Source organism: Camelus bactrianus, chromosome 9 (assembly GCF_048773025.1).
Source record: "Camelus bactrianus isolate YW-2024 breed Bactrian camel chromosome 9, ASM4877302v1, whole genome shotgun sequence".
In the NCBI taxonomy this organism is placed as follows: Eukaryota; Metazoa; Chordata; class Mammalia; order Artiodactyla; family Camelidae; genus Camelus; species Camelus bactrianus.
The window spans coordinates 15243880-15269870 of record NC_133547.1 but is presented as its reverse complement, the minus strand read 5'-3'; the positions used below and the strand labels follow the sequence as shown (position 1 = coordinate 15269870).

Sequence of the window (25991 nt, the reverse complement as noted above, 5' to 3'; positions counted from 1 at the left end):
GCCTGTGGCAGCCACCAATCTGTTTTCTGTATCTATGAGTTTGTTTTCCTTTTTTTTAAGATTCCACATCTAAGCGAGACCACATGGTGTTTGTCTTTCTCTGACTTATTTCACTTAGCGTAAGTGCCTCCAGTCCCATCCACGTTGTCACCAATGGCTAGATGTCCTTTTTATGGCTGAATAATATTCTTTTGTACACATTTTCTTTATCTACTCATTCATCAATGGGTCCTTAGGTCACTGCCGTGTCTTGGCTACTGTAACGAATGCTGTGCAGGGAACACTGGGGTGCAGATAGCTTTTCGAGTTAGTGTTATAGTTTTCTTCAGATAAATACCCAGAAGTGGAACTGTTGCCCCAGAGAGGCAGGGGGTGTGGCCAAGAAGAGTGAAAATCAGTCACTGGCGATGTTACTGTGCTTCCCCTTTCACTCTTAGATGCCGCCAGGGTCCCTGAAGAGCGAAGACACGAGGAAACAGGTAAAAACTATTTTGTTCTTTTGCTTTCAACAAACACGTATGGAGCAGCTGCTGTGTGCCGCACATAATTCCCGGGGCTGGGGGCACTGTGGGGACTCCCCTGCCTTTCCCTTGCCTGTGTTACAACAGGTGGGTGACCTCTGTCTCTGAGCACCTCCCTTGCCAGGCCTGGCACGTCTTCTAGAGTAGGATGGGTCACCGGATGCCCAGGAGGGAAGACTGGACTCCAGGAGGCCAGCTCTGAGGTCCTGCAAGGATCACAGGTCTGGACAGCATGACCTCGTCCTGAGCCTTTGCACCCAGTGCTGACTCCATGCCCTACCCTGCTCAGCAGCTTTCCAATTCCAGGCCCTGGGCCCACTCCTCATGCTCCAGAGACTGCCTGGAGCTCCCTGGGGTAAGCAGGCAGCCCTGCTCTGAGAAGCGCCCGTCTCCCCCTAGTCCCGGTGGCGTACTCCAGCGGGTCCCCGCGGAGGGTGTGACTGGGGGCTGCTGCCAGAGGGGGCGCCACGGGGAAAGGAATCTGGCCCTTGCCAGAGCCCTTGTGGAAACCCAAAGGGCATCCGTCAGAACACAGACCCTGCCACCTTAGCAAGTTTTTCATGGAAATTGTAAAACTGTTCCCACAGCTAAAGAAGTCCGGGCTACGCGCTGTACACTAGCATCCATGTTGGGAGACATACCATGCACACAGCTAGTTAAAGGGTTGGAAAAGACCTGCACTGAAGAATCTCATTTCACTTTTTCTAACCCAGCTTCTCTCAGATGGCTGTGACCTGGAAGACTTTTTTGGGTGTAACACTATTAGCACCTGCAGAGCTGTATGAGTTCTGTCTGGAGAGTCCTGAGGGGTTCAGACCACATTCCCCTCCCAGCCCTGAGTGGTATCCGGGCCAGACCAGCGTGGCTGCTACGCCTAGGGGCAGATCCCCTTCCTACTTTCAGCAGGCAGCCTGGCTTTCCCCAGCAGCCCTTAGCATCAGCCACGCAGTCTGCGGAGATAAACAGGCTGAGGGGCTGGGGGCAGGGGCGCCGACGTGTGGGAAATGCTGGCCAGGCAGGTGGGAGAGAGACAGGTCTGTGCTGAGACCGGAGACACACTCTGCTGGCACGTCCTGCTGGCTTCCCCAGGGACGGGCCTGAAGGGCACAGCCATGCAAATTGGGACTTAAATTAACTCTATGTAAATAGAATTCTATGTAAAAGTCTAATGGAGTAGCAGTCAAGCTCACCGCACCCACCCACACAGAGATGGGCAGTGGTTGCACACTGGTGGCCCTTGGACCACCTCTAGCCCACAGATAGGTTTTGTTTGCCCAGCCCTGTGTTTGTTTTATTCAAAGCAGGACATTTCACGTGAAACTTTGGCTTCTTATTTCTTTTAAAACAGTAGAAGATTAGGCAGTGCTGAGCCGACGTTCCCACTTGGCAACAATTGGAACTGAGATAGTCATGACCTTGTCCCCACCTGGTTGGTTTATGTTTCCTCCCCAGCCCTTGGGGGCATTTGAGTGGGATCCTCGGACCACATTCTCTTATGTCCTTTCAGACCCATCTAAATGCTCTCCTGGCATCATACTTATTTATTGGTTTTAGAGTTGTTTTTTCCCCTGGTCTTTAAAATCAAGGTTTGATCATATCCCTCCCCTATGTGAAGCCCTTCGCTAGTTGCCCCAAGGTAAGTTCCAAGTGACCCAGGATCTGGCATTCGAGGTGCTCAGTGGTCTGGTGCCACTCAATGCTTGAGAGTGGGGCAGCAAGTTTATACAATTCTGGATGGATGGATGGATGGATGGATGGAAGGAAAGAGTGCTGGGAGAGAGAGGCTAGCCCTGCATGGTTCTCAGGCTGATGAGAGAGGCACGGCGTACCCAGAAAAACCTCGTGAGCTTCCAGAATTCCGTATCCCACCATGCAACCAGACATGGTCCTCCCGGGATCAGGGAAGAGGGGTCGGAGCTCAGTGGGTAAGCGAGAAAAACTGTCTGCAAGATATAAGCGACCAGATGGCTCAAAGACAAACTCTTCCCAGCCCAGGCTCCTGCCTAGACACAGCATCATGCATCTCCTTGGCCCCTCGCTCCTGCTTCTCGGTAAGGACAGAGCCGAGGCTGGTACTTGGGTTCTGGGATGACTGTGGGAGATGGAGGAGGGGGAAAGATCGGGGGCGGAGAAGAGTCAGTGTGGGGCAGAGTAGGGACAGGGAGTGTATACCTGTGTATAGATACTTCTCTCTTTGTGTATCTCCCTCTCCCTCACTCTCTCTTCAGAGAAAATTGTTTACTCCTTTGAAAGCTCTCAGTGTCCTTTAGTAATGCTTTCTCTTCACTCTGGTGGGTTCCAGAGTACTTGGCTCTCTCTGATTCAGCTTTATGGACATTTTATCATCCCAAGACCATCTACGCCTGGGACGGGGCCTGTGCCTGGATTCCCTGCAACTACAGGATCCCAGGGAAAGAAAACATCTTAAACCACCTGACCCTGTACCACAATCCTTATTACAACACCACCACCAAGGACTTTGAGGGGGCCGTCCTCTATAGCAACCAGAAAGCCGAGGAGTTTCCTCCTTATCAGGAAAGGGTACAATTCCTGGGAAACGAGAAAGGCAACTGCACCCTCTACATCAACCCTGTGAAAGTCAGCGACAGTGGCCAACTGGGGCTGAGGATTATGACGGTGGGGCCTGAGAAGTGGATGGAGTCCATAGGCCTCAATGTCTCTGGTAAGGCCCCCGGGGCGGGTTCCTCTGTCTTGGGCAACCAGGGAGGTGGGAAAACACCTGACTCCTGGAGCAGATCACAAACCGGGTTGCCTGTGGAGGCCAGATGGGGGTGCCAGCGAGCGATGGGGGCAGCACAAGACAGTGGGACTAGGGCAAGCTGGAGCCTGAGCACTTGTCCCCCTCAAGCATCCCACCTGCCACTTGGCTCCTGCCCATTCTAGAACCTGGGCCCCAGGGTTGCCTATTTTTCCCAGAGAAGATGGAAACCTGAATTTTCAAGTGAAATCTCCCAATGTGTTCATGGTGAGCTGATTAATTCTAACTAGCCCTTTGTAGCTCCACGACACACGGATGGGGGTTAACCACACACAAGTCTGGGGCCTTCACCCCGGGGAGTGTGTTCACTCCATTTCCGCAGCCCGTTTATTCAGTGGGTGGGTCTAAGCAGCACTATGTTTGGGGTGAGAGATGGAGCTTCAGATGCTGCAATCGGAGGGCGGCCCAGTCCTGGGCAGAGTGAGGCCTGGCTGCACACAGGCCTCTCCCACTAAAGGAACCCCCAACAGGAGTGCTGTGTGGGACGTCTCCAGTATTGAAGCCTTTGGATGAATGCAGGTTTGTCACCCAAGCTAAGAAAAAAAAATGCATGTTGAACGAAAGTGGTGAAATCCACCGAGAAGAGTGGGGTGATGGAAACGTTTGAAAACAAACGTCAGGGAGTGTGGACGAAGCAGAAGACATAAAACACAGTTCCTAGGGAGGATCAGCCCAAGACCTTTCAGAGGGGGTTCCGGCCGAGCAGAGAAAGGCAGGCCCGGAGAGAGATGCGCTGGACTGGCCAGGGATTCCTGACGGGTTATTTGGAGCAGGGCATCTAAAGGCAGGCGTGAGAAGCTAGCGCACGCCAGCCCTCAGTCTCCCAGGCCTCCAGCATGGTCCCTGCTCCTTTGCAGAGAAGGCTCCTCCACCCCACATTCAGCTCCCTCCGGAAATCCAGGAGCTCCAGGAAGTCACCGTAACCTGCTCGCTGAATTTCGCCTGCTTTGGGTACCAGATCCATTTGCAGTGGTCCCTGGAGGAGCCTGCTGTCAACGCGACCACCCTGGCCCCCAAGACCCCCCCGACCACCCACATCACCCTGACCACCAAGACCATCTCCAGCCAGAGCAACCTCATGTTCCAGCCGCAGTGGACTCACCATGGCAAGAATCTGACCTGCCAGCTCTGGGACCCCACGAAACAGCACATACTCTCTGAGAAAACGGTGCAGCTGGATGTGAAGCGTGAGTCTCCCCAGTGCTCCCATGGGAGGGACGAGGGTCATGTCATCTCTCCGCCCTCCTTGGTGGGCACAGAGGGTAACAGGGGCCCATACAGAAGGAAGGAAGTGCAATGGGTCTGTGGGCACCCGCAGCTGGGAGTGGTCCAGGCAGAGCTGTGGTCCAGGCAGAGCTGTGGTCCGCACTGGTGTTTCAGGCAACAGATTCCTATTAGCATCTGCTTTAGTCCAACGGAAGAAAATAATTTAGTCTATCCTCAAACCATGACATGATTGGGGGATCACCTGCTTAAGGTTTTTTGGTTCCCCTGGGAGGCACGTGAGGAATTTTTGTCACATCCTTGTTTGTGCCTCATTCATTCATTCAGTAAATATTTACCGTGAACCTACTAGATGCCTTATCATAGAGCAGTGAGCAAAGTTCTCACCCACGTGGAGCCAGCACTGCAGTGGGGGAGACGAACAGTAAATAGATTAACGAAGAAAGAGAGAACACCATTGTAGGCGGTGCTAAGGGTATGAAGATAAAATAGAGCAGGGCTAGGACAGAGGGAGTGAGGGACGCAGGCTTCTCTGAGGAAGGTGAACTTGAGCTGAGACTTGAGTGAAGAGAGGGACTGACCAGGCAAATGCTTGAGAGAATGTTCCATGGGGAGGCGAGAGCCAGTATGAGGCCTTGAGGGAGGAACCTGGAGTGTCTGCCTCAGTGCAAGGGGCCAGAGAGCCTCGGCACTGCGCCCAGGGGGCCGAGTGGTAGGAGAGAAAGGCCGAGAGGGACGGGGACACTGGATCTCATGGGCTGCACTGAAGGTTTGGGGTTTAACTCTAAGTGTGGAATCCACTGATCGGGTTTCAAGCCGGGGAGTGGCGAGGTCTGTTGGACTGCCCTGGCCGCTGGTGGAGACCAGATCTTCGGGGACCGGGGTGGGGGGAGCAGAGAGACGAGGGAGGCGGCTGTGACAGTTGCCTGGCACTTGGACAGGCCCACGCTTGTTGACAAGGGTGACAGTGAGGAGCTGCACACCTTCGCCCGCTCTGTACGGGTCCCTGCTTTATCAGAATAAAAACCCTGCAACTTCTCACCGCTTTATACCCTCTGGGAATTCCCTGTCCCCACCTCCACTGTCCCTCTGCTCCTCCAGACTTGCCCAAGTTGAAGATCCAGGTCCTTCCCCAAGAAGCCACAGTAATGGAGGGAGCATCCGTGACCATGGAGTGCCAGGTCATCAGCAGCAACCCACAGTACTGGCGGATATCCTGGCTCAAGAATGGGAACCTGCTGCCGGGGACAAAGAACGTGCTATCGCTGCCCGAAGTGACCAGGGACATGAGTGGGAAGTACCAGTGTGAGGCCCTCAATGTCCTAGGCACAGGAAAGTCGGAAGGAGTGGACCTCCAAGTGCTCCGTGAGCCCCTGGGTGCTGGGGGGAGGGGCGGGCAGGGAGCTGGCAGGGGCGCAACCAAGGCCCCTGGGACGGGAGTGATGGAGGCCTCTGCTCACCTCCCCGCTGCCTCTGCCTCTTCTTCCAGATGCTCCGGAACCTTCCAGGGTTCAGCTCTCACCCTCGACAGTTCAGGAAGGAAATCAAGTGAAGCTGACTTGTGTCTCACGGGCCAATCCTCCTCCAACAAATTACACCTGGTATTATAATGGGATAGAAATGCCTGGATGGACAAACCAGAACTTCCAGATCCCAGAGGCCCTCCTCAGGCATGCTGGGAGGTACTCCTGCTTGGCGGAAAACAGTCTTGGTCTTGGACAAGTTGGTCAGGAAGCTGAGCTGGACGTCCAATGTGAGTGGGTGCAGATTCTGGGTTCTGGAGGGAGAAGATGGAGGTAGGAGCAGGAGGAAGGCCGGGGAGTCCTAGAGTGGACAGCAAGCAGAGGCCAGGGTCTCCAGACAGATAAGCTTCTCGGAGCGAGTGTTCTGCTGTTGTTCTCAGTTGTGTCCTTAGCTTAGCAGTACAGGGCCTGGCTCGTGGGAGGTGCCCAGAAGCTGTTTGTTGAATGAATGAACTGCAAGATGCCAGGGTCCCATGAGGGACACCAAGACATGGCGTCACTAGGCAGTGGCTGAGCCCCTGAAGGGGTCCTGAAGTTTTCAAGGAGAACCAGGGCAAAATGCCTCATTACCTCTCCGTAGTCAGACTCTGTCTAACACGATGAGTCTGATCACTGAGGCGAGCGAGCCCAGGACAAAGAGAATCCATAGGTTTGATCCTTGCACCCTGGGATGTCATAGTCCGGGCCGCACACACTGATAAGGATGCCCAAATCCTGAATATCTAGACACCGGACATGGGGATACAGCAGCAGCAGCAAGGTGCACTGAGTGTTTAGCACACGTCATGTTGTTCTAACGGCATCGTGTCACTTCATCCTCACAGTGATTCCACAAGGTTAGGTACTCGGAGGACCCCATTTAACAGATGAGTAAACTGAGGCCTGCAGCCCCAGGTCACAGAGCTCTAAGTGGCAGGATCCGGCAGTCTGGCTCCAGAGCCATGCTTTTCTTTCCTTCTTTTAAATTACTGCCCTCGCTGTAGCAACCCGGCTCCATGACCTAGACCCACGCAGAGACCTACAAACAGCAGCCCCTGCTGTGCACAGTGCCACGCGTACCCTGCCCAGAGCCGGGCTCTTAACCCCTGCACCATCCTGCCTCAAGCCACAACCAGGCCAAATGGCCAGGGCAGGGTTTCTGTCTTCAGATGCAAGGGGGAAGCACAAGTCTTCCCTTAGTTAATTAAGGAACAGTGTGAATGCAGGGGCTGGGGAGGGGGCAGAGGAAGCAGGAAGGAAAAGGTATTATGGACAGCTGACTTTTCTTCACCCGTCTCTCTGGTTTTTCTCCCAGATCCCCCCAAGGAGGTAACCACGGTAATTCAAAACCCCGTGCCGATTCGAGAAGGAGACAGTGTGACCCTGCTCTGTACCTACAATTCCAGTAACCCCAGAGTTACCCGCTATGAATGGGACACCGTAGGCTCCCGAGTATTACCTGCGGGGCTGACCATTCAAAATGTTGCCTGGGACACAGGGCCAGTCAAATGCGCAGCTTGTAACCAGTGGTGTTTTTGGTCTCCCCCCGTCAACCTGGATGTCCAGTGTGAGTGTCCTGGGCAGGGGGAGCTGGGAGGGGACCCAATCGGGGTATGGGGCTCTGAGGGTGAAGAGATTGAAGCCTGGACCAGAGTCTGCACAGAGAACCGAGGGATGAAAGTCAGGCCTCAGGGCCAAGGGGAGAGGAAGTCTTGGGGACAGGAAGAGGGAAAGGAACCCAAGAGGTCAGCCTGAGGTCCTTGCTCTCCAGATGCCCCCAAAGATGTCAGAGTCCTGATCAGCCCTCGTACTGAGATTTACTCTGGGCACCGGGTCCTCCTCCAATGTGACTTCTCCAGTAGCCACCCCGCGGACATCCACTTCTTCTGGAAGAAAAATGGAGTCTTTCTGGAGGAAGGAAAGGACCTGAGCTTTGACTCCATCTCTCCAGAAGATGCTGGAAGTTACAACTGCTTGGTCAACAACTCCATTGGACAGACTGAGTCTAAGGCCTGGGCCGTCCAAGTGCTGTGTGAGTGGCTGGAGCTGGAGGCCTGGAGCAGAGATGGGCAGGTGATGGGCTGCTGGGATCCTGACTTTGCTTCTCCTTCCAGATGCACCCAGGAGGCTGCATGTGTCTGTGAGCCCGAAAGACGGAGTGATCGAGGGTGGGGAGGCAGTCCTGACGTGTGAGAGCGATGCCAACCCTCCCATCTCCCATTACGCCTGGTTTGACTGGAATAACCAAGACCTCCATCATTACAATCAGATGCTGAGATTGAATCCTGTGAAGGTCCAGCAGTCAGGCGCCTACTGGTGCCAGGGGACCAACAGGCTGGGCAGGAGCCAGTCGCCCCCCAGCACCCTCACTGTCTATTGTAAGGCCCCTATCTATCCTCTTCAATGGTGCTGGCCACTCCTGCGGCTTGCTCCCAAGGCTGTGCATTCCAGACCACCTCCCCATCCTTCCCTGCCCCTCCTTCCCCTGTCCTGCTGGGCGGCCCAGCCCCAGTGCTCAAAGGCACACCCCCAGCTCCATACACAGCTCCCCCGCCTTCTCTCCTTCTCGCTCAGTCTCTCCTGACTCTCGGGTCAAGCTGCCTCTACCTTCCAGACATCCTGAGCTGCTACTGGCTCCCAACCCCCACTGCCTCTCGGTCTCACCTTGATGGGCCACTTGTTTGTATCATTTGAGATGCTTAGTGTTTTGTTTTTAAAGACAATACAAGTACATGATAAAAAAATTAAAACAGCATGAAAGTGTAAACAGTGGAAGGGAAGACACCTCTCCCTCGTTGCTCCTTGAGAACTCTACCCCCTCCCTCGAGGCTTTCCCTGTTGGCAGCGGGGTGCGGCCTCTCACAGAGATAGTCCGCACATGCGCAGTAGGCCTATATAGATCTGTGTCCAGGCGCAGACGGTGGGAGAGCTCACACTTGGCCTTGAACTTTCCTTTCTTCCATGTGATAACCCCACGTGGAGACTGTTCTGTATCTTCACATTATATGGGGTGTCTGAAGAGTCTGGAAACTAAGGGCAAGTATTTATTTTCTGTACTTTTTTCAGATTAATGATTGGCACCTTGGCTTTAAATGTCGAAGGTCATCACCTGCAAACTGGACACTCAAGGGAGCCAGCCTGAGTGTGTTATTTGAAAAAGTAACATATTGTATGAAAACACATTCCCTGGGCCTCCACCCTGGAGACCCGCCTCTTTTCCTAAGGGTGTGCTGCGGCCTCATGCACGGATGGTGCGTGGTTCTCTAGCCAGTGCCCTCCTCAAGGCTGTGTGCAGGCTATTGCTCTGGGCACACCTGCAAGGAGAGTTGCAGGATAGGTTCTTACATGCACTTGCTGGGTCAGAGGACAAACAATTGTAGGTATGGCTGAACGGTCCTCTGAAGAGGCGGTGCCCATTATGAGGGTGACGTGCTCTGTGTGTGACCTAGTCTGCCACAAAGCAGGAGCTCCTCATGAAAAAGAGCTGCCCTTCCCTCCTGGTGAGGTGTCCAGAGGACAGGGCTGGCCTCTCTCTCTCGCTCTGCATCACGTCCCCCGTGCATGGCGGAGGAGTCACACAGGCCAGGAGCACAGCGGGGCAGAGCTGGCCAGTACTCGACTGAGGCAGTGGCATCAACTGATGTACCCCTTTTCTCCATCAGACAGCGCAGCGACCATCAGCAGGCGAGCAGCCCTGGGAGTGGGGTTCTGCCTGGCCGTCTTCCTCCTGGCAATCTGGGGAGTCAAGCTTCAGCGGAGGTGAGCTCTTCCCACGCCCACCTCCTTCGCTCTCCCTCCGCCCCTTCCAGGGAGTGACCCCAGCTACTCCATCCTGTAGATGGCCCCAGCATGCCCATCCACCGGGTCCTCTTCCCCGTCTCTTCATCCTCACTGAGCAGATTTTTACTTCTCAGCTGGAAGCGGATTCAGAGCCAGCAGAGGCTTCAGGAAAATTCCAGTGGACAGAGCTTCTTTGTGAGGAATATAAAGGTAGGATGGGAGAAAAATGAAATGGAGGGCAGACCCTGAAGTCAAGAAAGAAATAGTGGAGAGGGGTGATGAAGGGTACTTTGGGGGTGGTGCCTGGGGTATCAGAGACCAGAGAAGGGAGCTAGGGTCGGGGGTGAGTGGTAAGAGCTGAAACCTTGTCTCTCTCCCAGGCTAGAAGGACCCCCCAAGCCGAAGGTCCCCACTCCCTGGGGTGCTACAACCCGGTGATGGAAGATGCAGTCTCCTATGCTGCTTTGCGCTTTCCCCCTGGCGAGACTGACTCACCAAGACTTGGGTACTGAGGGTACCGGGAGGTGACACCTGCACCCAGGAGGGCTGCGGGAGGAAGGCCGAGGGTTGCCTGCCCCCTCGGGGCCAGGCCTGTGACTCATCTCCTCAGTCCAGCTCCGTAGCACCACCCTGGGTGATGGTCTAGGGAACTACATGCATGCCCCATCACCAAGGTTGAGATTTTGTGATACACACATTACATACATGCATTCACTCATTTGACATATTAGCTCCTACTGTGAGCACTGGGCATAATACTTAAGGGGCTGAGAGGCTGGGGGTGCTCTTAGGGTTTAGGGAAGTTGGAAGAAGGAGCAGAGTTCATGCAAAAGGTTTCATTGTGGTCATCCATCTGCCTTCCCTCTCAGAGATGCAGGGACCTCAGAGATGCAGGGACTTTCCCCAAACAGGGACGACACAGTCACTTACTCCGTGGTGCAGAAGAGTCAGCTGGTAAGAGGGCGGGGCTATGGAAGGTGGTGGGTGGGGGACCTGGCCTTGGCTGTGAGTCCCAGACAGGAAGGACTTGGCTGGACTCAGTGGTGGCACAGGCTGGGCAGTGGGGAGGGCTGCTCAGGCCCAGGTGTGGGCAGAGCCAGGGCAGGACCCTCCCAGTCTGAGATGCTGGCTGCAGCCAGTTTCTGGACAAGAGGACTCCTGCTTGGGGCTCTTGGACCCCCAGGTGGAGTCGGGGAGATAATGGGCAAGGAAAGCAGACTGTGGGAGGCTGGTGACCGTGAGGCCAACCTTCCCACAATGTGGCTTTCTCAGGGCGACTATGAGAACGTGACTCCAAGTGTCCTGGAAGATGAGGGGATACATTATTCGGAGCTGGTTCATTTTGGGGCTGGGGAGCGGCCTCTGGCCCAGGAAGGAGTGGAATACGTCATTCTCAAGCACTGAAAGGCCAAACTGGCGGAGGTGGAGTTGCCCATGGGCTCAGAGGCCAGGGTGGTCCTGGGGCTTTCTCAGCCCCTGCTGCTCAGCCGCAGTTACACACCCTCCCTCTATACATACATACACGCACGCACGTGGTTACTACAACGCCAGTTGGTGCAGAGAACTTTGTGCATGGTCCAGAGACAGTCCTCCTTCTCAGCACTGATAGCCCTGACCCTCCAAAGGGTCTGTCTCTGGCCCTTTCCCACTTGCCTTCCCACCCAGAAATTCTTCTAAATACCTACCCTGAGTTGTACAAACCCCCCTACCCCACCCCAGCCATCTACCACCACCTACCCCCTCCCAAACCCCATCCCCAGGTGGCCATGTCCCTGCTTAGATCAGCTGGTCATTACTTTTCTTTCTTTCTCTCCCTATGCCTTTGACAGCCCACCCCTGCTCTGATAGCCCCACTCACTAATCTTAAGCCTAATTTTTGCCTTGGGGGCAAAGCCCAGGGGAAGAGTGACAGATGTGAGGTAGAAAGAGGCACTGCCCTGGGCTGGTTTCTCCTCTGTGCAAGTGAGGCATTCCACGGAGAGGACTATGCTGCTGCAGCCCCTACCCTCAGGGTTCTCGTGGTCTAAGACATCCACTGATGTGGACACACGCGTAACAGACACAGAGCTGCACAATAAAAATGGCTCAGGTACCACATCAAAGAGCCAGTGAACAACTTCCAGTCTGCAGAGTCTGAGTGGGGACAGGGCGAAGGGGGAGGCATCACGTGGTTTGGGGAGAGGGGAAAGGTGATTTCACGATCCAATCAGCAGATCAGAGAGTTCATTGTCTTGTTGTAAAGAGGGCATTGGCTCCACAGGCAAGCACATTCTTCTACTTAACCAGCCAGTGATCTTGGGCAAAGTTCGCCAGCTTCTCTGAGCCTCATTTTCATCTATTGTAAAGCAGTGGTTCAAGATAGGAAGTGAGATATAATCTTATATCATATTATATATGAGAAGGCTAACACAATAGCCAAAAGTCCCTAAATACCAAATTCCCATCTGATTTGCATCTCTTGAAGACTGTGAAAAGGGGAAGCCAATTCACTACTCACAGCTATTCTTAAAAGTGACCCAGCCAAGTTCTTTCACAACCCACAGTTGCCTGACTTCTAGATGGCCAGCTGCAGTGAGAAACCTCACGGCTTTTCTGTCTTCCCCCGTCACCCTCACTGGTTCTCTGTTGTGTGCACTAACTCCCCCTTGCCAGGGAGGTCCTTTGGGCTTCCCTTCCGCTTCTCGGTCTGTTCTCTCTCCACCCAGCCTCCTGCTTCTGCCAAGGCCCATCCTTTGAGGTGGGAGCTCGTGGTAAATCAATCAGCAAGATGGCCGTAAAACTCCTGACCTGTGGTGGGTGCTCCAAAGGTGCGCCTTCCTTTCCCATCTGCCCCACACCAGATGCTCTCGGAGAGGAGACGTTCAGGTCATCCTTGTGATGCAGGAAAACGGATGTGGGGCATGAGGAAGGCCGAGGCCCAGGTCTTGGTTGAGCCTCTGGGACGTGCCCCGCCAAGTGTGGGTCCTTGGCTTCACAAAGGAAAGAATTCAAGCACGAGCCACCATTGAGTAAAGGTAGATTTATTTAGAGAGAAACACACTACATAGAGTATAAGGCAAGAGAAAGGCAAGGAAAGAGGTGTGGGAATTGGGTGCTCAGGTTTAGGTAAAAGTAGGTTCACACTCCATAGACAGAGTGCGGGCTGTCTCCAAAGGGGAGAGAGAGCGCCAAGGGCCACTAGGCGTGGTGGTGTCACTTTTTATGGTCTCAGCAGCTTCACACGTCTACAGGTGGGATCAATCCAATTGCCCTGGGGAAGAGGCTGGGATTCCCAGGCATTGGGCCACCGCCCATCCTTTGGCCTTTTGCGGTTAGCCTTGGGGCTGTAATGGTGCCTGAGGGTATGTTATTTGATCGCGCTGTTACAATGAACATATAATGAAGCTCAAGGTCTACTAGAAGTTAAACCTATTAATCCTCAAGGCCAACTAGGAGGTGAATCTTCCACCATTTTGGTGTTAAATTGCTGTCATTCCTTGATTGGCTGTGCCCTGCCCCCTTCCCTCCTGTCTCACTCGGGATACCGTGGCAGAGTGGAGCACTGATTTCCCCATCCACCCACTTTGTCCCTAGTTTAATTTCTCGTGAGCACCATTTGCATTTCTGGAGAAAGGGAAGGCATTGAGAACTGCTGAAATGAGATAGGGAGGGTTTGGGGGCCAGTATTATTCAACCCTTTACCCAGCAAACATCTACTAAACACTTACACTTCATCCAGCACAGAGCCAGTCGTTGGGGGTTCAACAGAGACGTGACCTGGTCTTAATCTTGGGGATCTCTAGTCTAGGGTGCCCAAAGTGTTTTAGGAGCTGAAGGCAGCCGCCATCCTGATGAGGCGTGGCACAGGCTCCCTGGCACCCAGCCGTGTCTTCCCATCCTGTCCCCAAGCCCGGCTGCTGATATAAACCTACTTCATGACCAACTGACCGAGAGATCTGCCTGTCGACAGGCCCTGCCGAGGCATGCACAGCAGGTGGCTGGGCAGCGCTGAGGACAGGGACTCCAGGATACAGGTGGCCCCCGACCCAGCCCCAGATCTCACTGTCCTTCCAGGGCCCAGGCAATTGACCATTCATCCAACTCACTGAGTCCCTACTATGTATGCAGCAAGCAGTGGACACAGCAGACAAGTCTCTGGCTTCACTGGCCAACGTTCTAGCAGAGGAGCTAGCAAAGCTGATGTCACAGAGGCGTGGCTGCTTGGGATAAACACAACATGAGATGAAAACAGAGGGACTGGACGAGGGGAGCCGTTTGGGATGCTGGGGTCAAGGAAGACCCTCTGAGCAGGTGATACTGGGCAGACACCTGAATTGCCAGGTGAGAGGGCCAAGGCAAGAAGAGCTCGAAGACGTGCGGTCTCCCTCCCTGTGCACCTGGCCTCGCTCTTCTCCCAAAGGCTTGTCACAAGAGGCGAAATGGCACTCCTGCTGATTTTTCCCTGGGCTGTCAGCTCCTCAGTGCTCCCCAAAGACAGAATACTACACAACAGGTGTCCCATTCTTCTGCACTGCAAGGGATGCGCTGGACGACAGATACAGGACTTAGGAGGGAGGTGACCGAGAGTCAATTTAGTCGCTGAAGGAAATTAGATCATTTCTTTGAAGGGAGTTGTAGATAAGCTGAGAATCTCCTGCTGCCTGCACTTGAAGCCGGAGTGGGAAACACTTCCAGAAAAACCACTCAGACAGGCTTATTCTGGGTGACTTGGAATTTGGGGAGGAGGGGGCACAGCGACCTGGTGACTGACATACACCCAAGAAAACTGTATTGTCAGTCAGAGGCAGGGAAGAGACAGAGGGAGAGAGGCAGAGAGACAGAATTACAGAGATGGCCTGTAATCTCTAAATCTCACTTAGGAGGTCTTCCTAGAAGGGCCAGGTGACCCCCAGGGAGGTAACCCACTGAACTTTCCAGGCTGAGAGGAAAGTTAGGCAGTCAGCTGGAGGCATGAGCCATCTGTGTCTTAGTGAGCGTCAGCCAGCATCCCTACAGGTGCCCCAGAGAGGCATCCCCTTTGACCTTCGTGCAGTCCAGAGTGGCGACCACAGCCCGGGCACCTCAGCACCACCAAGCAAGACTGTACTTGTTTCCCGTCTCTCCTCCTCCCTGCTCCCACCCGCACCGCGCGGGTCAGAAACCACTGTCATCAAGCCAGAGGGGAAAGGAGAGGGAGATGGAGGAGCCCAAGGCCTTCGCAGGTCGGGGGAGAGCGGAAGCTCCAACTGGGAACGCAGATCTCATTGTCCCACATGCTAACTGCCACGAGGAGATGGATGGGTGAGTGAAGGGAGTGGAGTGAGCCCAGGGCCAGCTCACGAGCTCAGGAGAAAAGACTTAGCCCCCAGAGCAGGTTTGCACAGGCGGTTGGGGTGGGGGTGCTCTGGCAGTTTGTACCCCACCAACCCTGCTCTTTAAAAGTGCTATGTTCCTCACTTGGCCAGAAAAACCCGACATTGCTAACCTCTCCCCTTCCTGTGTTCGCATCACCTTGGACCCTCACCTCCTTCAGTCTGGCCTCAGTTCCAGCCTGAGATGCCCCATTAGCTGCTCATCCAGGCTGCGAGGGCCTCAGGCTAATGGCCCTGCCACCCCGCCCTCCTCTCTTTTCCAGTTCACTGCCTATCCTGGCCACCCTCCCTCGGGGGACTCCTGAGCCTCAGAGACATCTGGCAGCGCCAAGAGGTGAGTCCCTCTTTCTGTGGCTTCTCTCCCCACAGCAGTTATTCCCCAGACCCCCAGATATCCCCACTTGGGGATTCCCCCAAAGTCTGCTGGTGTTATTCCCCATGACACTGATGGCTTATCCCTGGACCCTCCCCTGGCGCCCTCTGCTCCGGCCCTTTGCCACAACCTCTACCATAGCCAAACCCAACTTCTCCCTGCCTCAGCTTGGAGTTGCCATCACCCTGACCTGCCTACTTGCAGTGGGGGGTCAGGGGGTGGGGGGCAGCTCATCTTTCCAGGGATTTGAGGGAAGGGCGTGAACACGGGAGTCTAACTTCCACTCCTAAGAAAAACATACTGTCAGGCTCAACTCTGTCCTGAAATTCTCTCTACCCCTTGTCTCCCCAGAGTCTCAGAAATCAAGAGGACGTCCCTCTTACGGGACCTGCATGCTGTGTTCCATCTCCTCCTGGTACACTGAGGTCGCTCTCTCCATTTTAAGGGAGGGGATGTGGTGGAAGGAAAGCAGAAGTCTGAGAGCTAGAGGTCCTTGCTTCTAAACCAGCTCCACGGCTAACAGGCTGCTCCCTCCCTCTATGGACGCCTGTCCGCTCAGGTCTCCCACCCCGAGCAGCAGCGCTGAAACCAGCCTGTGACCCCAGGAGCTCCCCTTCCCCGGCCCCGAGATCCGAGGGCAGGCAGCACTCGGAGCGCAGGGGTGGCCCCATGGACCTGCCCCCGCAGCTCTCCTTCGCCCTCTACATGGCCGCCTTTGCGCTGGGCTTCCCGCTCAACACGCTGGCCATCGCGGGCGCCGTGTCCCACGCCCGGCTCCGCCTCACCCCCAGCCTCGTCTACGCCCTCCACCTGGGCTGCTCTGACCTCCTGCTGGCGACCTCCCTGCCCCTGAAGGCGGTGGAGGCGCTGGCCGGGGGAGCCTGGCCTCTGCCGGCCCCTCTCTGTCCCGCCTTCGCCCTGATCCACTTCGCTCCCCTCTACGCAGGCGGGGGCTTCCTGGCAGCTCTGAGTGTGGGCCGCTACCTGGGTGCCGCCTTCCCCTTGGGCTACCAAGCTGCCCGGAGGCCGCGCTACTCCTGGGGCGTGTGCGTGGCTATATGGGCCCTCGTCCTCTGTCACTTGGGGCTGGTCTTTGGGTTGGAGGCTCCGGGAGGCTGGATGGACAATACCACCAGGCCCCTGGGCATCAACACACCAGTCAACGGCTCTCCGGTCTGCCTGGAGGCCTGGGACCCGGCCTCTGCGGGCCCTGCTCGCCTCAGCCTCTCTCTCCTGCTCTTCTTTCTGCCCCTGACCATCACAGCCTTCTGCTACGTGGGCTGCCTCCGGGCACTGGCTGGCTCAGGCCTGAGCCACAGACGGAAGCTCAGGGCGGCCTGGGTGGCCGGCGGGGCTCTGCTCACGCTGCTGCTCTGCTTAGGACCCTACAATGCCTCCAACGTGGCTGGCTTCCTGCACCCCAACCTGGGAAGCCGCTGGCGGAAGCTGGGGCTCATCACAGGTGCTTGGAGTGTGGTGCTCAACCCGCTGGTGACCGGCTATTTGGGAGCGCGTACTGGCCGGGGGACAGCATGTGTGGCAAGAACAAAAGGAGGGCCATCCCAGAAGTAATAGCCACTGTGAGGGGGAAGGGGCAGGGTGCAGAAGAGCCTGACTGCTTCTCTAGGCTCCTGGCTAGGCCCTGCTCCAAAGGAACTGCAGGGTGGCCTTGCCTGGGGGCATCCCTGGAGCCACGTACGGGAAGAACGGAGCCTGGCAGAAGACGGCATCCCAGTCACAGAGAATGGAGGTCTGGAGCTGGGACTCAGGAGGAAGGTAAGCTGGCCTCTGCACAAATCAGCGTGACTTCCCACCTCTGTCTGTCTCTCTTCTCCAGTCCTGACCGGCCTGTCTGCCTGTGCACCACATGGGGAAGGAGGTGGGAAGTTTGCCTCTAAGCTAGAGGAAATGCCACTCTGATGTTACACTTTGGGAGATGTTACTCCAAAATCATTTCCTAGGAAAGAACATTTTAAATTTCTGAATAAGAGCCAGGATGCAAGATAATGACACTGCTATACCATTTAGAACTCACAAGGGGGCAGCATTGGAACTGGGAACAGGAAGTTGGTAGGAAAAGATTCAGCAGCAGGGCGAGAGAATACACTCGCAACACCAGAGACAGTCGCAAACAAATACAGAGTCTCTAATACAGGACAAGTACCATGCCAAGTGCTTCACAAGTGTTGTCTTATTTCATCCTCCCACAATCCTTTGATTTAGCCCCACGACTGCTGTACAGTTGAGCAGGTTGCTCACTGCACAAGGGTGACCTGCAGAGGCATAAACACTGAGTGAATTCCAGCCTTTGCTTTGCTCACCAAGCCATGTGCTTGGCATGGGGCTGCTTCCATCCAAGGGAAGGAGCTACGTATTCTACTTTGAACAAAGACGCCACCCACTCCTTAAGCAGTGCACCTTGGTAGGGGGCTGTGCTCACCTGAGGGGGTACCTTTTCCTAATTTGCACTCAGGTGCTGCATGAGGTAGCCACAGTCCCAGAACCAGGAGTTAAAATTGTCTTTATTTTGTGGGGTTAAGAAATTTGCCCGAGGTCCTACAGCAGTGAAGAGGCGAGTGTAGGATGTGATCCTTCAAGGTAGGACCCCCAAGGATGGGGGGACAGTTGGAAAACTTGAGGTATCAGGATTAATACCTGTCCTTGTGGTCCCTTTTGCGAAGGTGAATGGTAGTGCCCTGAACCCGAGCGAGAGAGTGGGCAGAGGAGAGTGGCCACGAGAGATTAACGTCAGGCACTGGCTCGGATGAGGCGAGGTGGAGCAAGCCGACTTGTTCCTCTAATGACAATGACATGAACACACAAAAGCGAAAAAGTGGTAGCTACGTGCCTGGCGTGCACGAACTGGTTTATACAAGTCATCTCTTTGCATGCTTAACCGTCTACAAGGGCAAGGATTTTTGTTTTCCTTGTCGACGTATCCCCAGCATCTAAAAGACAGCCAAGCACATAGTAGGCTCTCAGTAAATATTTGCTGAATGAATGAAGGTTCATAACAGCCCTCCAAAGAATGTTTTATTACCTCGGTTAAGAAATGTGGAAATATGCCCTACAAGTTAAATAACTTGCCTGAGGCGCCACCGAAGGCAGAAACAGCTTTGTTCTCTGAGCACTGGTGACACCAGGGACTGTCAATCACAGCCCGAACTCCAGCCCAGGTGGCCCCCTGCCCCTCCTGTAACACCGGAACCACTCTCTCTCCCACTGAGCCAGAGCGCCTGCTGCTGCCAGGCCACTTCTTCCAGTTACTTGTGCCTCCTCCACTTGGGGGAGATTTCAGCTCCTCCTGGGGCCCCCCCAGCATCCTCTCATGACCATCACCCCTCGGGCCCTGAACCTCAGGCCAGTGCACTGTTGCCTGCGGGGATTCTCTGCCTCTGTATTACCGATGTCTTATTATCCTCCCACAACTCAGTCCCCACAAGGACACCCCCCGCCACCAAGTGTCAGCACCATGACAGCAGAAACTTGGCTTTGTTCACAGCCATACTTCTAACAACGTATTTGAGATAAAAGTTACCTATGATAAAAGTCACCCATTTTCAGTGTACAATTCCACCATTTTTAGTGAATTTTTTGAAGAGTGCAATTATCACTGTAATCCAGTTTAGATCATTTTCATCACCCCAGTAAGGCTTAGTTATAGTTAATCCCACTTCCACTCTCAGTCCCCAGGCAACCAGGAACCTACTTTCTGTTTTTATAAATTTGCCTGTTCTGGACATTTGGTAAAAATGGAAACATTCATAGTCTTCTGTGTTTGGCTGGTGTCACTTAGAGTAATATTTTTGAGGTCCATCCATGTGACAATATGCGTGGGTATTTCATTCCTTTTCTTTGCCAAATAGTATTCCACCACATAGCTATGCCACATGGTTTATCCATTCACTAACTGATGGACCACCAGGCGATGTTTCCACTTTTTGGCTACCCTGACAAATGCTATTATGAGCAAGTCTCTGTGTGGACAAATGTTTGAACTTCTCTTAAGTAGATACCTACAGCAGAACTGGGTTGCATGGTAGATTTGTGTTTACCTTTTTAAGAAACTGCTTTCCAAAGTGACTCCACAATTTTACGTCCTCACCAGCAATGTATGAGGATTCCCATTTCTCCGCATCCTCACCAACACTTGGTATTATCTGATATTTTTTTTGTGTGTATAGCCATTCTGCTGGGTGTGAAATGGTATCTCACTGCACTCCGTAAATATTTGAATGAATGAGGACATAATCTCTGAAGCTGGACAGAAGTTGGGTTTGAACCCTGCTGGTGATACTTAACAAACTATATTACCTGTAACGAGTCACTTCCCCACCGTGAGGATTTCGAGACATATGGTGATGAGACAAATATCATATGATATCATGTATACGTGGAATATAAAAAAATGACAAAAATGAACTCATTTACAGAACAGCAAGAGACTCACAGACATAGAAAACAAACGAACTAGGTGGGGAAAGAGGGGAGGGAGGGATAAATTGGGAATTTGAGATTGGCAGATACAAACTACTGTGTAAAGAATAGATGAACAGCAAGATCCTACTGTATAGCACAGGGAACTATATTCAGTGGCTTGTAGTAAACCATAATAAAAAAACAATGTATATATTTATAAAGTTATATATATACTGAATCACTAGATTGGTCACCAGAAACTTAATACAACATTGTAAATTAAAAAAAAAAGACATGTTAAAGGGTCTTGTTATCTCACATCTTATGGAAATCCCTTTCCCTTTTTCTCCACACTTAACTTTCAGTAAAACAATAGTTTCTCAAAAAAAAAAAAAAAAAGACATATGGTGATGCCCCGAGAAGCAGTATGTCTGCTGTAGATTATGCGCCCACTAAAACACAGCTGTCACCATCACTGCCATCATCATCACTATTACGATCACCCCAGAGACCAGCCCGCACCAGTGACTGGGATGATGGCAGCTGACATCTGTTCGGTGCTCACCACAACATGCCAGGCTCCATTCTAAGCCTCTGACATATATTAATGCTTTAATCTACACAAGAACCCTATGAGATCGGTGCTACAATTATCCTTGTTTTACAGATGAGAAAGCAGAGATACAGAGGGTTTAGGTCACTTGCCACAAATCGCGGAGTTAGTGAGTGACAGGGCCAGCCCTGAACCCCGGCTCCAGAGCCCACGCTCTCCATCACTGCATCGCACTTCCTGCCCTTACAAGGCAAACTGGATGAGTGCCATTCTAGAGGAGCAGATAAAATTCAAGTGGAGGATCAGGGAGAAGATGATGAAGTCTGCTAGGGCCTGGTTAGGGCATCCCCTCTGAGGCTGCCGAGGAGAAAAGCAGGCAGACAGTCGTGGAATTTGCTCCTCATTTTGTGTACTGGCCCAGCATCGCTGCTAACGGAGCTAAAGGCATCTTTTGTGCTGTTGCTCAACAGCGAGTGACGTCATGGGCACTGCTAGGTTTTTATCAGTTCTGCCAGATAATAGCTAACCATACTTGTTGTGGAGGAGTCGGCAAGGTGCCGAGCAGCAGAGCACTCTCAAACCGGCAGGTGAGCACGGGGCCCTGAGGAGCTCTGTGGAGGGCGCCTTGGTGCTTGGGGAACGGGAACAGTAGACAGGGCACCACCAGGAAGAGAGGCAGGCTGACTCTGCTGGGGAAAGCATGGGGGGTGTGAGGGCATGGGGGGCGTGGGGATGCTCCCTGCTGATAGTCAAGAGGCGGATGGTGCAAGATCCCCACCCAGACTGCTCCCATCTCTGTCTCTCTCTCGCCAGTGGCCATGACCATGGACACCAGCCCAGACAGGTCCTCCTTCCCTGGCAATCACTGGCTCTACTTCTCCGTGTACCTCTTCACCTTCCTCCTGGGGCTCCCCCTCAACCTGGTGGCCCTGGCGATCTTCGTGAGCAAGCTCCGGCGCCGCCCGGTGGCCGTGGACGTGCTGTTGCTGAACCTGACCCTCTCGGACCTGCTCCTGCTGCTCTTCCTGCCCTTCCGCATGGTGGAGGCTGCCAGTGGCATGCACTGGCCCCTGCCCTTCATCTTCTGCCCCTTGTCCGGATTCCTCTTCTTCACCACCATCTATCTCACGTCCCTCTTCCTGGCAGCTGTGAGCATTGAACGCTTCCTGAGTGTGGCCCACCCCGTGTGGTACAAGACCCGGCCGAGGCCGAGGCAGGCTGGCCTGGTCAGCGGGGCCTGCTGGCTCCTGGCCGCCGCTCACTGCAGTGTGGTCTACGTCACCGAGTTCTCGGGGAACTCTTCCCACAGCTCAGGTATCAACGGGACCTGCTACCTGGAATTCCGGGAGGATCAGCTGGCCCTTCTCCTGCCCGTCCGGCTGGAGATGGCTGTGGTCCTTTTCGGGGTGCCCCTGCTCATCACCAGCTACTGCTACAGCCGCCTGGTGTGTATCCTTGGCAGGAGAGCCAGCCATCGCCGGCGGAAGAGGGTGGCGGGCCTCGTGGCAGCCACGCTGCTCAACTTCCTCGTCTGCTTTGGGCCCTACAACATGTCCCATGTCATTGGCTACATCCAAGGCAAAAGCCCGGCGTGGAGAGGTTACGTGCTGCTCCTCAGCACCCTGAATTCCTGCGTCGACCCCCTTGTCTACTACTTCTCATCATCTGGGTTCCAAGCTGACTTCAAGGGGCTGCTGGGGAGGTTGGCTGGGGCCTGGGGCCTTTGGAGGCAGCAAGGCTGTGTGAAACTGAAGAAGAATGAAGGAGAGGGGCCGCCGCAGGAGCTGTCCAACATAGAGACCAGGTAGTGGACTCCAGGAGGGCGCTGGAGCGGGCGGCCGGGTGGACTGGGCTGAAAGGCAGATCATTCCTGGGGGCAGTTCCTCACTCAAGTCAGGTGGGACCTTGGAGGGGCAGGCTGGGGACTGACACGGTCTAGGGCAGAGGTGGCCCCCAGCTTTCCTCAGGATGTGCTCACCGAAATCCAGCTCTCCATCTCACCACACTGTCCTCCCTTCCCATCCCCCCACATTCGGCCCTGGGAAGTAGTCAAGGTGAGAGAGAGCTCTGGAGGAAACTGAGCTCTCCGGGGCAGCAGGCCAGTTCCTGCACTTTTCTGAAGGTGAAGGAGGAGGTGAGAACAGTGTCCAGAGGAGCTGCCCAGTGACCTGGGACAGGAGAGAGGCAGAATCTACCCCCACAGAACTAGTGACCCAGCAGATCAGGAGTGGGGACACGGGGCTCCAGGCACAAAAAAGCATCTTGCTCTCACATGGGCCTGTCCAGAAAATTCCCACTGTTCAGTAAATTCAGATTTTCAAGAACATTTATGAAAAATGATAGAAGAGAAATCACGTAAATAAATCTGGCAGCATGCAAAAGGAAGTGGCTTTTTCTTATTCTGTTTTTTTCTTATGGTGTTTGTGGGTGCTGTATATGGGTGTATCTTAGGTGGAATTAATGAATGGAAGATGCTGAAGGAGAAGGATTAAACAGAAAGATGCCTAGCTGTTGGGAAAAGATCTGGGCTGGAGGGATAAAAATAATAGCTAAACTGTCCTCAGGACTTGGCCCGACACTGTCTTCTTCAATCTTCTCAATAGCCACGTGGCAGGTACTCTCATGGCTCCCAATTTACAGGTGAGGGAATAGGCCCAGAGAGGTGAAGCCTCTTAGTGAGATCCTATAGCTAATAAGTGATTGAAGAAGGACTGGATTAGCTGACTCTGAAGCCAGTCTGCCTCCAGCTGTGTGTCATCTGCAGGGACTGGGCCCAGTCACACTTCCAGAGTCAGTGGAGGCAATCTGACCAGTACAACTGAAAACAGGCCATGCTGAGCAATTGAACTGATGCAAAGCAATCGACCATTTGTGTTGATACATCCTATTCTCAGTAAAGAAATCTGTGAGGCCAAATGACAGCCTTCCAAGTCCAATGACACCCTCTCAGATGTCTACCTGTGATCCCTCAATAGAAAAAGTACATTCTTTACTGGGCGAGTTTGCCCTAACAAACTGATAGCCCTAGGTCATGCCTAATCTCACAGTAGCTCAGGCTGGCTTGTTGCGCCCACCTTATCAGTCATCAACCCCACCGCCCTTCAGGAACCCTAAACCTCTTACCTCACTTACAGCCAATCAGAGACTAGCGCACAAGCCGATCAGTCACCTTGGGACCCGACCTTATAAAAGACCCCAACAACCTCTCGTCTGTGTGGCCCGCTGTTGTCTCTCACAGCGTCCCCCTAATAAACTCCTTTACTATTCTCCTCCTTCATCTCTGGTAAATTCTTTTACCAACCATCATGTCACCATGTCACCAACCAGCCACCGTTGTGTCCCACAACAAAACCCCTTTGGAAAAATAAATTAAGAGAATTTGTCAGCCCAGTTCAGGTTACTACAAAGACAGATGTATGTTCTTCAGAGCTATTTTTATCAAAACGTGATCATTTAGTAATTTTTCATTTTCCACTGAGGGATGGTACATGAGAAAGAGTTGGTCAAGGCCTCCTCCCCCGGCAAGGCAACCCGAGAAAAGCTGGCATGTGTTTGCATTCAGTCAGTTTTGGTTCTCAAACATTTATTGCTACTGTGTGCAGATGGCTGGGCTCAGAACTTCAGGGATTTCAATATTAATGTCTTTAGCATCTGTTTTCTTCCTGGGGTTAAGGTCGCTGGGGAATGAGGACTGGCTATGGGTGGGCGACTGGCTATGGGTCTCAGGTGATGGGAGAAAGACACTGTCTCTGTGCAGAGATGAAGGCGTGAGCTGTGTTTCTGTCCCATGGCTTATCTGTCTGTCCCGAGGCACAGGGGCCTTGATGTGAACATGGGTCTGAAAGTGGTTCAGAAGGGAATGAAGGTGTGGTGGAGTCCTGCAACTCCAGGCGTGGAAACAAGGACCCAAGTCGGAGGACAAAGAGGAGTTGGAAGCCATGCATTCCAGAGAGAGCAACGAAGAACAAGAGTCAGACTCCTTCCCCAGGGTTTATGCTGAGGAAGAAGAGGCAAGCATCACCCAGCACCGCCCCACCCCCACCCCAGTTGTATAAGCCGAGGCTGAGGGGTGGGGACGATGAAAAGTCATCAGAGCCTGGGTGGTGGTGATGGGAGAGAGTTGTAGTGTTTTCCGTATCCCTCGGAAACCAAGGGGAAAGAGGTGCTCATGGGGTGGAGGGTGTACTCTGGGGGTGCTGCCCTGTGCCCATCTAGGCAGGGGAAGGAGATGGGCAGAGACGGCATGGGAGCATCTGTATGAGTGATGCGGGCATCACGCATTCTCCCCATTTGGCAGAGCAAGCAGGTGTGAGTCTCCCATGGGTGAGGGGATCCCAGGCGCAGGTGGGAGCTCTGGGGGTGCTGCAAGAAGTCAAACCAGGTTGGATCTCCCAAGACTGAGGTTGGAAGAACGCAGTCTAGCTGCAAAAGAGAACCGACGATTGGGTACCTGACTCACAGCAGATACCAAAAGCTACTCAGTATAAACTAAGGCAGTGCCTCTCAGACTTTTCGTATCACTGTTCCTTCAAGGAGCCTTTCTGGATTTTTCCTCCTACTCAGTATCTTCCCTTCCCTGTCCATGAAATTTTAATACAACAGGCATACTATATATCTGTTCATGTGTGTGGCCCTCTGGAAAGCCACAATTCCCTGTAAGATTTTTTGGCTCCCCCAGAACTAATTTCCACCTCTATGGGGGCAATTTTGCCCCTGCTGAGAAAGCATGAGCTAGAGACCAGGTCTCATCACTCACAGAGTGACAGAGCCTGTCTCACACAACAGCAGCCCAACAGAGTTAGGTTCATTATCTTGCTGGAGCAAAGGAGACCACGCTCCAGAGGAAGCGTGGAGCATCTCACAAAAAAAGAAACAGGATTATTATAGGTTTGGGGTCAGGGTGACGTTTAAGTGATATTCCACTGAAACAGTGTTTGATAGGCTCAAAGCAAAGCACACCTGGGTGGAAAGAGGTGAATTTTAGGCCTGGGCTAAAGCAGACTCAGGGTCCTATTTCTTTGGAAAATACAAAATAAAGATAAACGTAGAATTTTGTGTCTGAAAACTCTTTATCTGAAGCTCTGGGGGCTGAAGGCTGCTTCTCTGGGTCACAGGGTCCCGCCCAGATCCTCCAAGCTGCAGTGAGGTGTCCATTCTCACTAATAGGGTTTCAAACAGCCATGTTTCTGACAGTTTGTGATTTTAGAGAACAAGGTTTCTTAGCAGCATAATGTTGTTAATTAACACAACAAGGATTTTGGGGGGGGGGTAATCAGGTTCATTTACTTATTTTTTTTTTTTTAAATAGAGGTACTGGGGATTGAACCCAGGACCTTGTGCATGCTAGGCGTGCTCTCTATCAGTTGAACTACACCCTCCCCCAGCACAACAAGTTTTTTAATGTTTACGAAAGGAAGTCACTGATGGCCATGAAGTAGGAGTTTTTCCCTTCTAGAAGGAAGGGTCTCCGTTCACCAAAACCCACGGCA

At 53.4% G+C, this 25991-nt stretch overlaps 3 protein-coding genes across 8 annotated transcripts; all 3 read left to right on the top strand.

Annotated features, from left to right (window-relative positions):
- The first annotated feature begins 395 nt into the window (after nucleotides 1-395).
- CD22 (CD22 molecule) lies at nucleotides 396-11923 on the top strand. 5 transcript variants are annotated; one of them, XM_010950087.3, is made up of 14 exons: nucleotides 396-479; nucleotides 2512-2572; nucleotides 2824-3204; nucleotides 4158-4487; nucleotides 5626-5889; nucleotides 6014-6277; nucleotides 7342-7593; nucleotides 7798-8058; nucleotides 8141-8404; nucleotides 9689-9785; nucleotides 9941-10016; nucleotides 10187-10311; nucleotides 10676-10760; nucleotides 11079-11923. In XM_010950087.3, exons 1-14 carry the CDS (start codon nucleotides 438-440, stop codon nucleotides 11208-11210), a joined length of 2634 nt encoding a protein of 877 aa, XP_010948389.2. In that variant the 5' UTR covers nucleotides 396-437; the 3' UTR covers nucleotides 11211-11923. The 5 variants fall into 5 exon arrangements, with proteins under 5 accessions (XP_010948389.2, XP_074225898.1, XP_074225897.1 ...); XM_074369797.1 differs by having other exon boundaries at nucleotides 425-479; nucleotides 2517-2572; XM_074369796.1 differs by lacking the exon at nucleotides 396-479 and adding an exon at nucleotides 498-876.
- Nucleotides 11924-12016: 93 nt separating this feature from the next.
- Nucleotides 12017-17244, top strand: FFAR1 (free fatty acid receptor 1). The gene is made up of 3 exons (XM_074369798.1): nucleotides 12017-15086; nucleotides 15421-15491; nucleotides 15882-17244. Exon 3 carries the CDS (start codon nucleotides 16200-16202, stop codon nucleotides 17100-17102), a length of 903 nt encoding a protein of 300 aa, XP_074225899.1. The 5' UTR covers nucleotides 12017-15086; nucleotides 15421-15491; nucleotides 15882-16199; the 3' UTR covers nucleotides 17103-17244.
- FFAR3 (free fatty acid receptor 3) lies at nucleotides 17182-22887 on the top strand. Of its 2 annotated transcripts, none has more exons than XM_010950085.3 (2): nucleotides 17182-17306; nucleotides 21316-22887. In XM_010950085.3, exon 2 carries the CDS (start codon nucleotides 21321-21323, stop codon nucleotides 22308-22310), a length of 990 nt encoding a protein of 329 aa, XP_010948387.1. In that variant the 5' UTR covers nucleotides 17182-17306; nucleotides 21316-21320; the 3' UTR covers nucleotides 22311-22887. The 2 variants fall into 2 exon arrangements, with proteins under 2 accessions (XP_010948387.1, XP_045368861.1); XM_045512905.2 differs by lacking the exon at nucleotides 17182-17306 and adding an exon at nucleotides 17338-21089.
- The last annotated feature ends 3104 nt before the right edge of the window (nucleotides 22888-25991 follow it).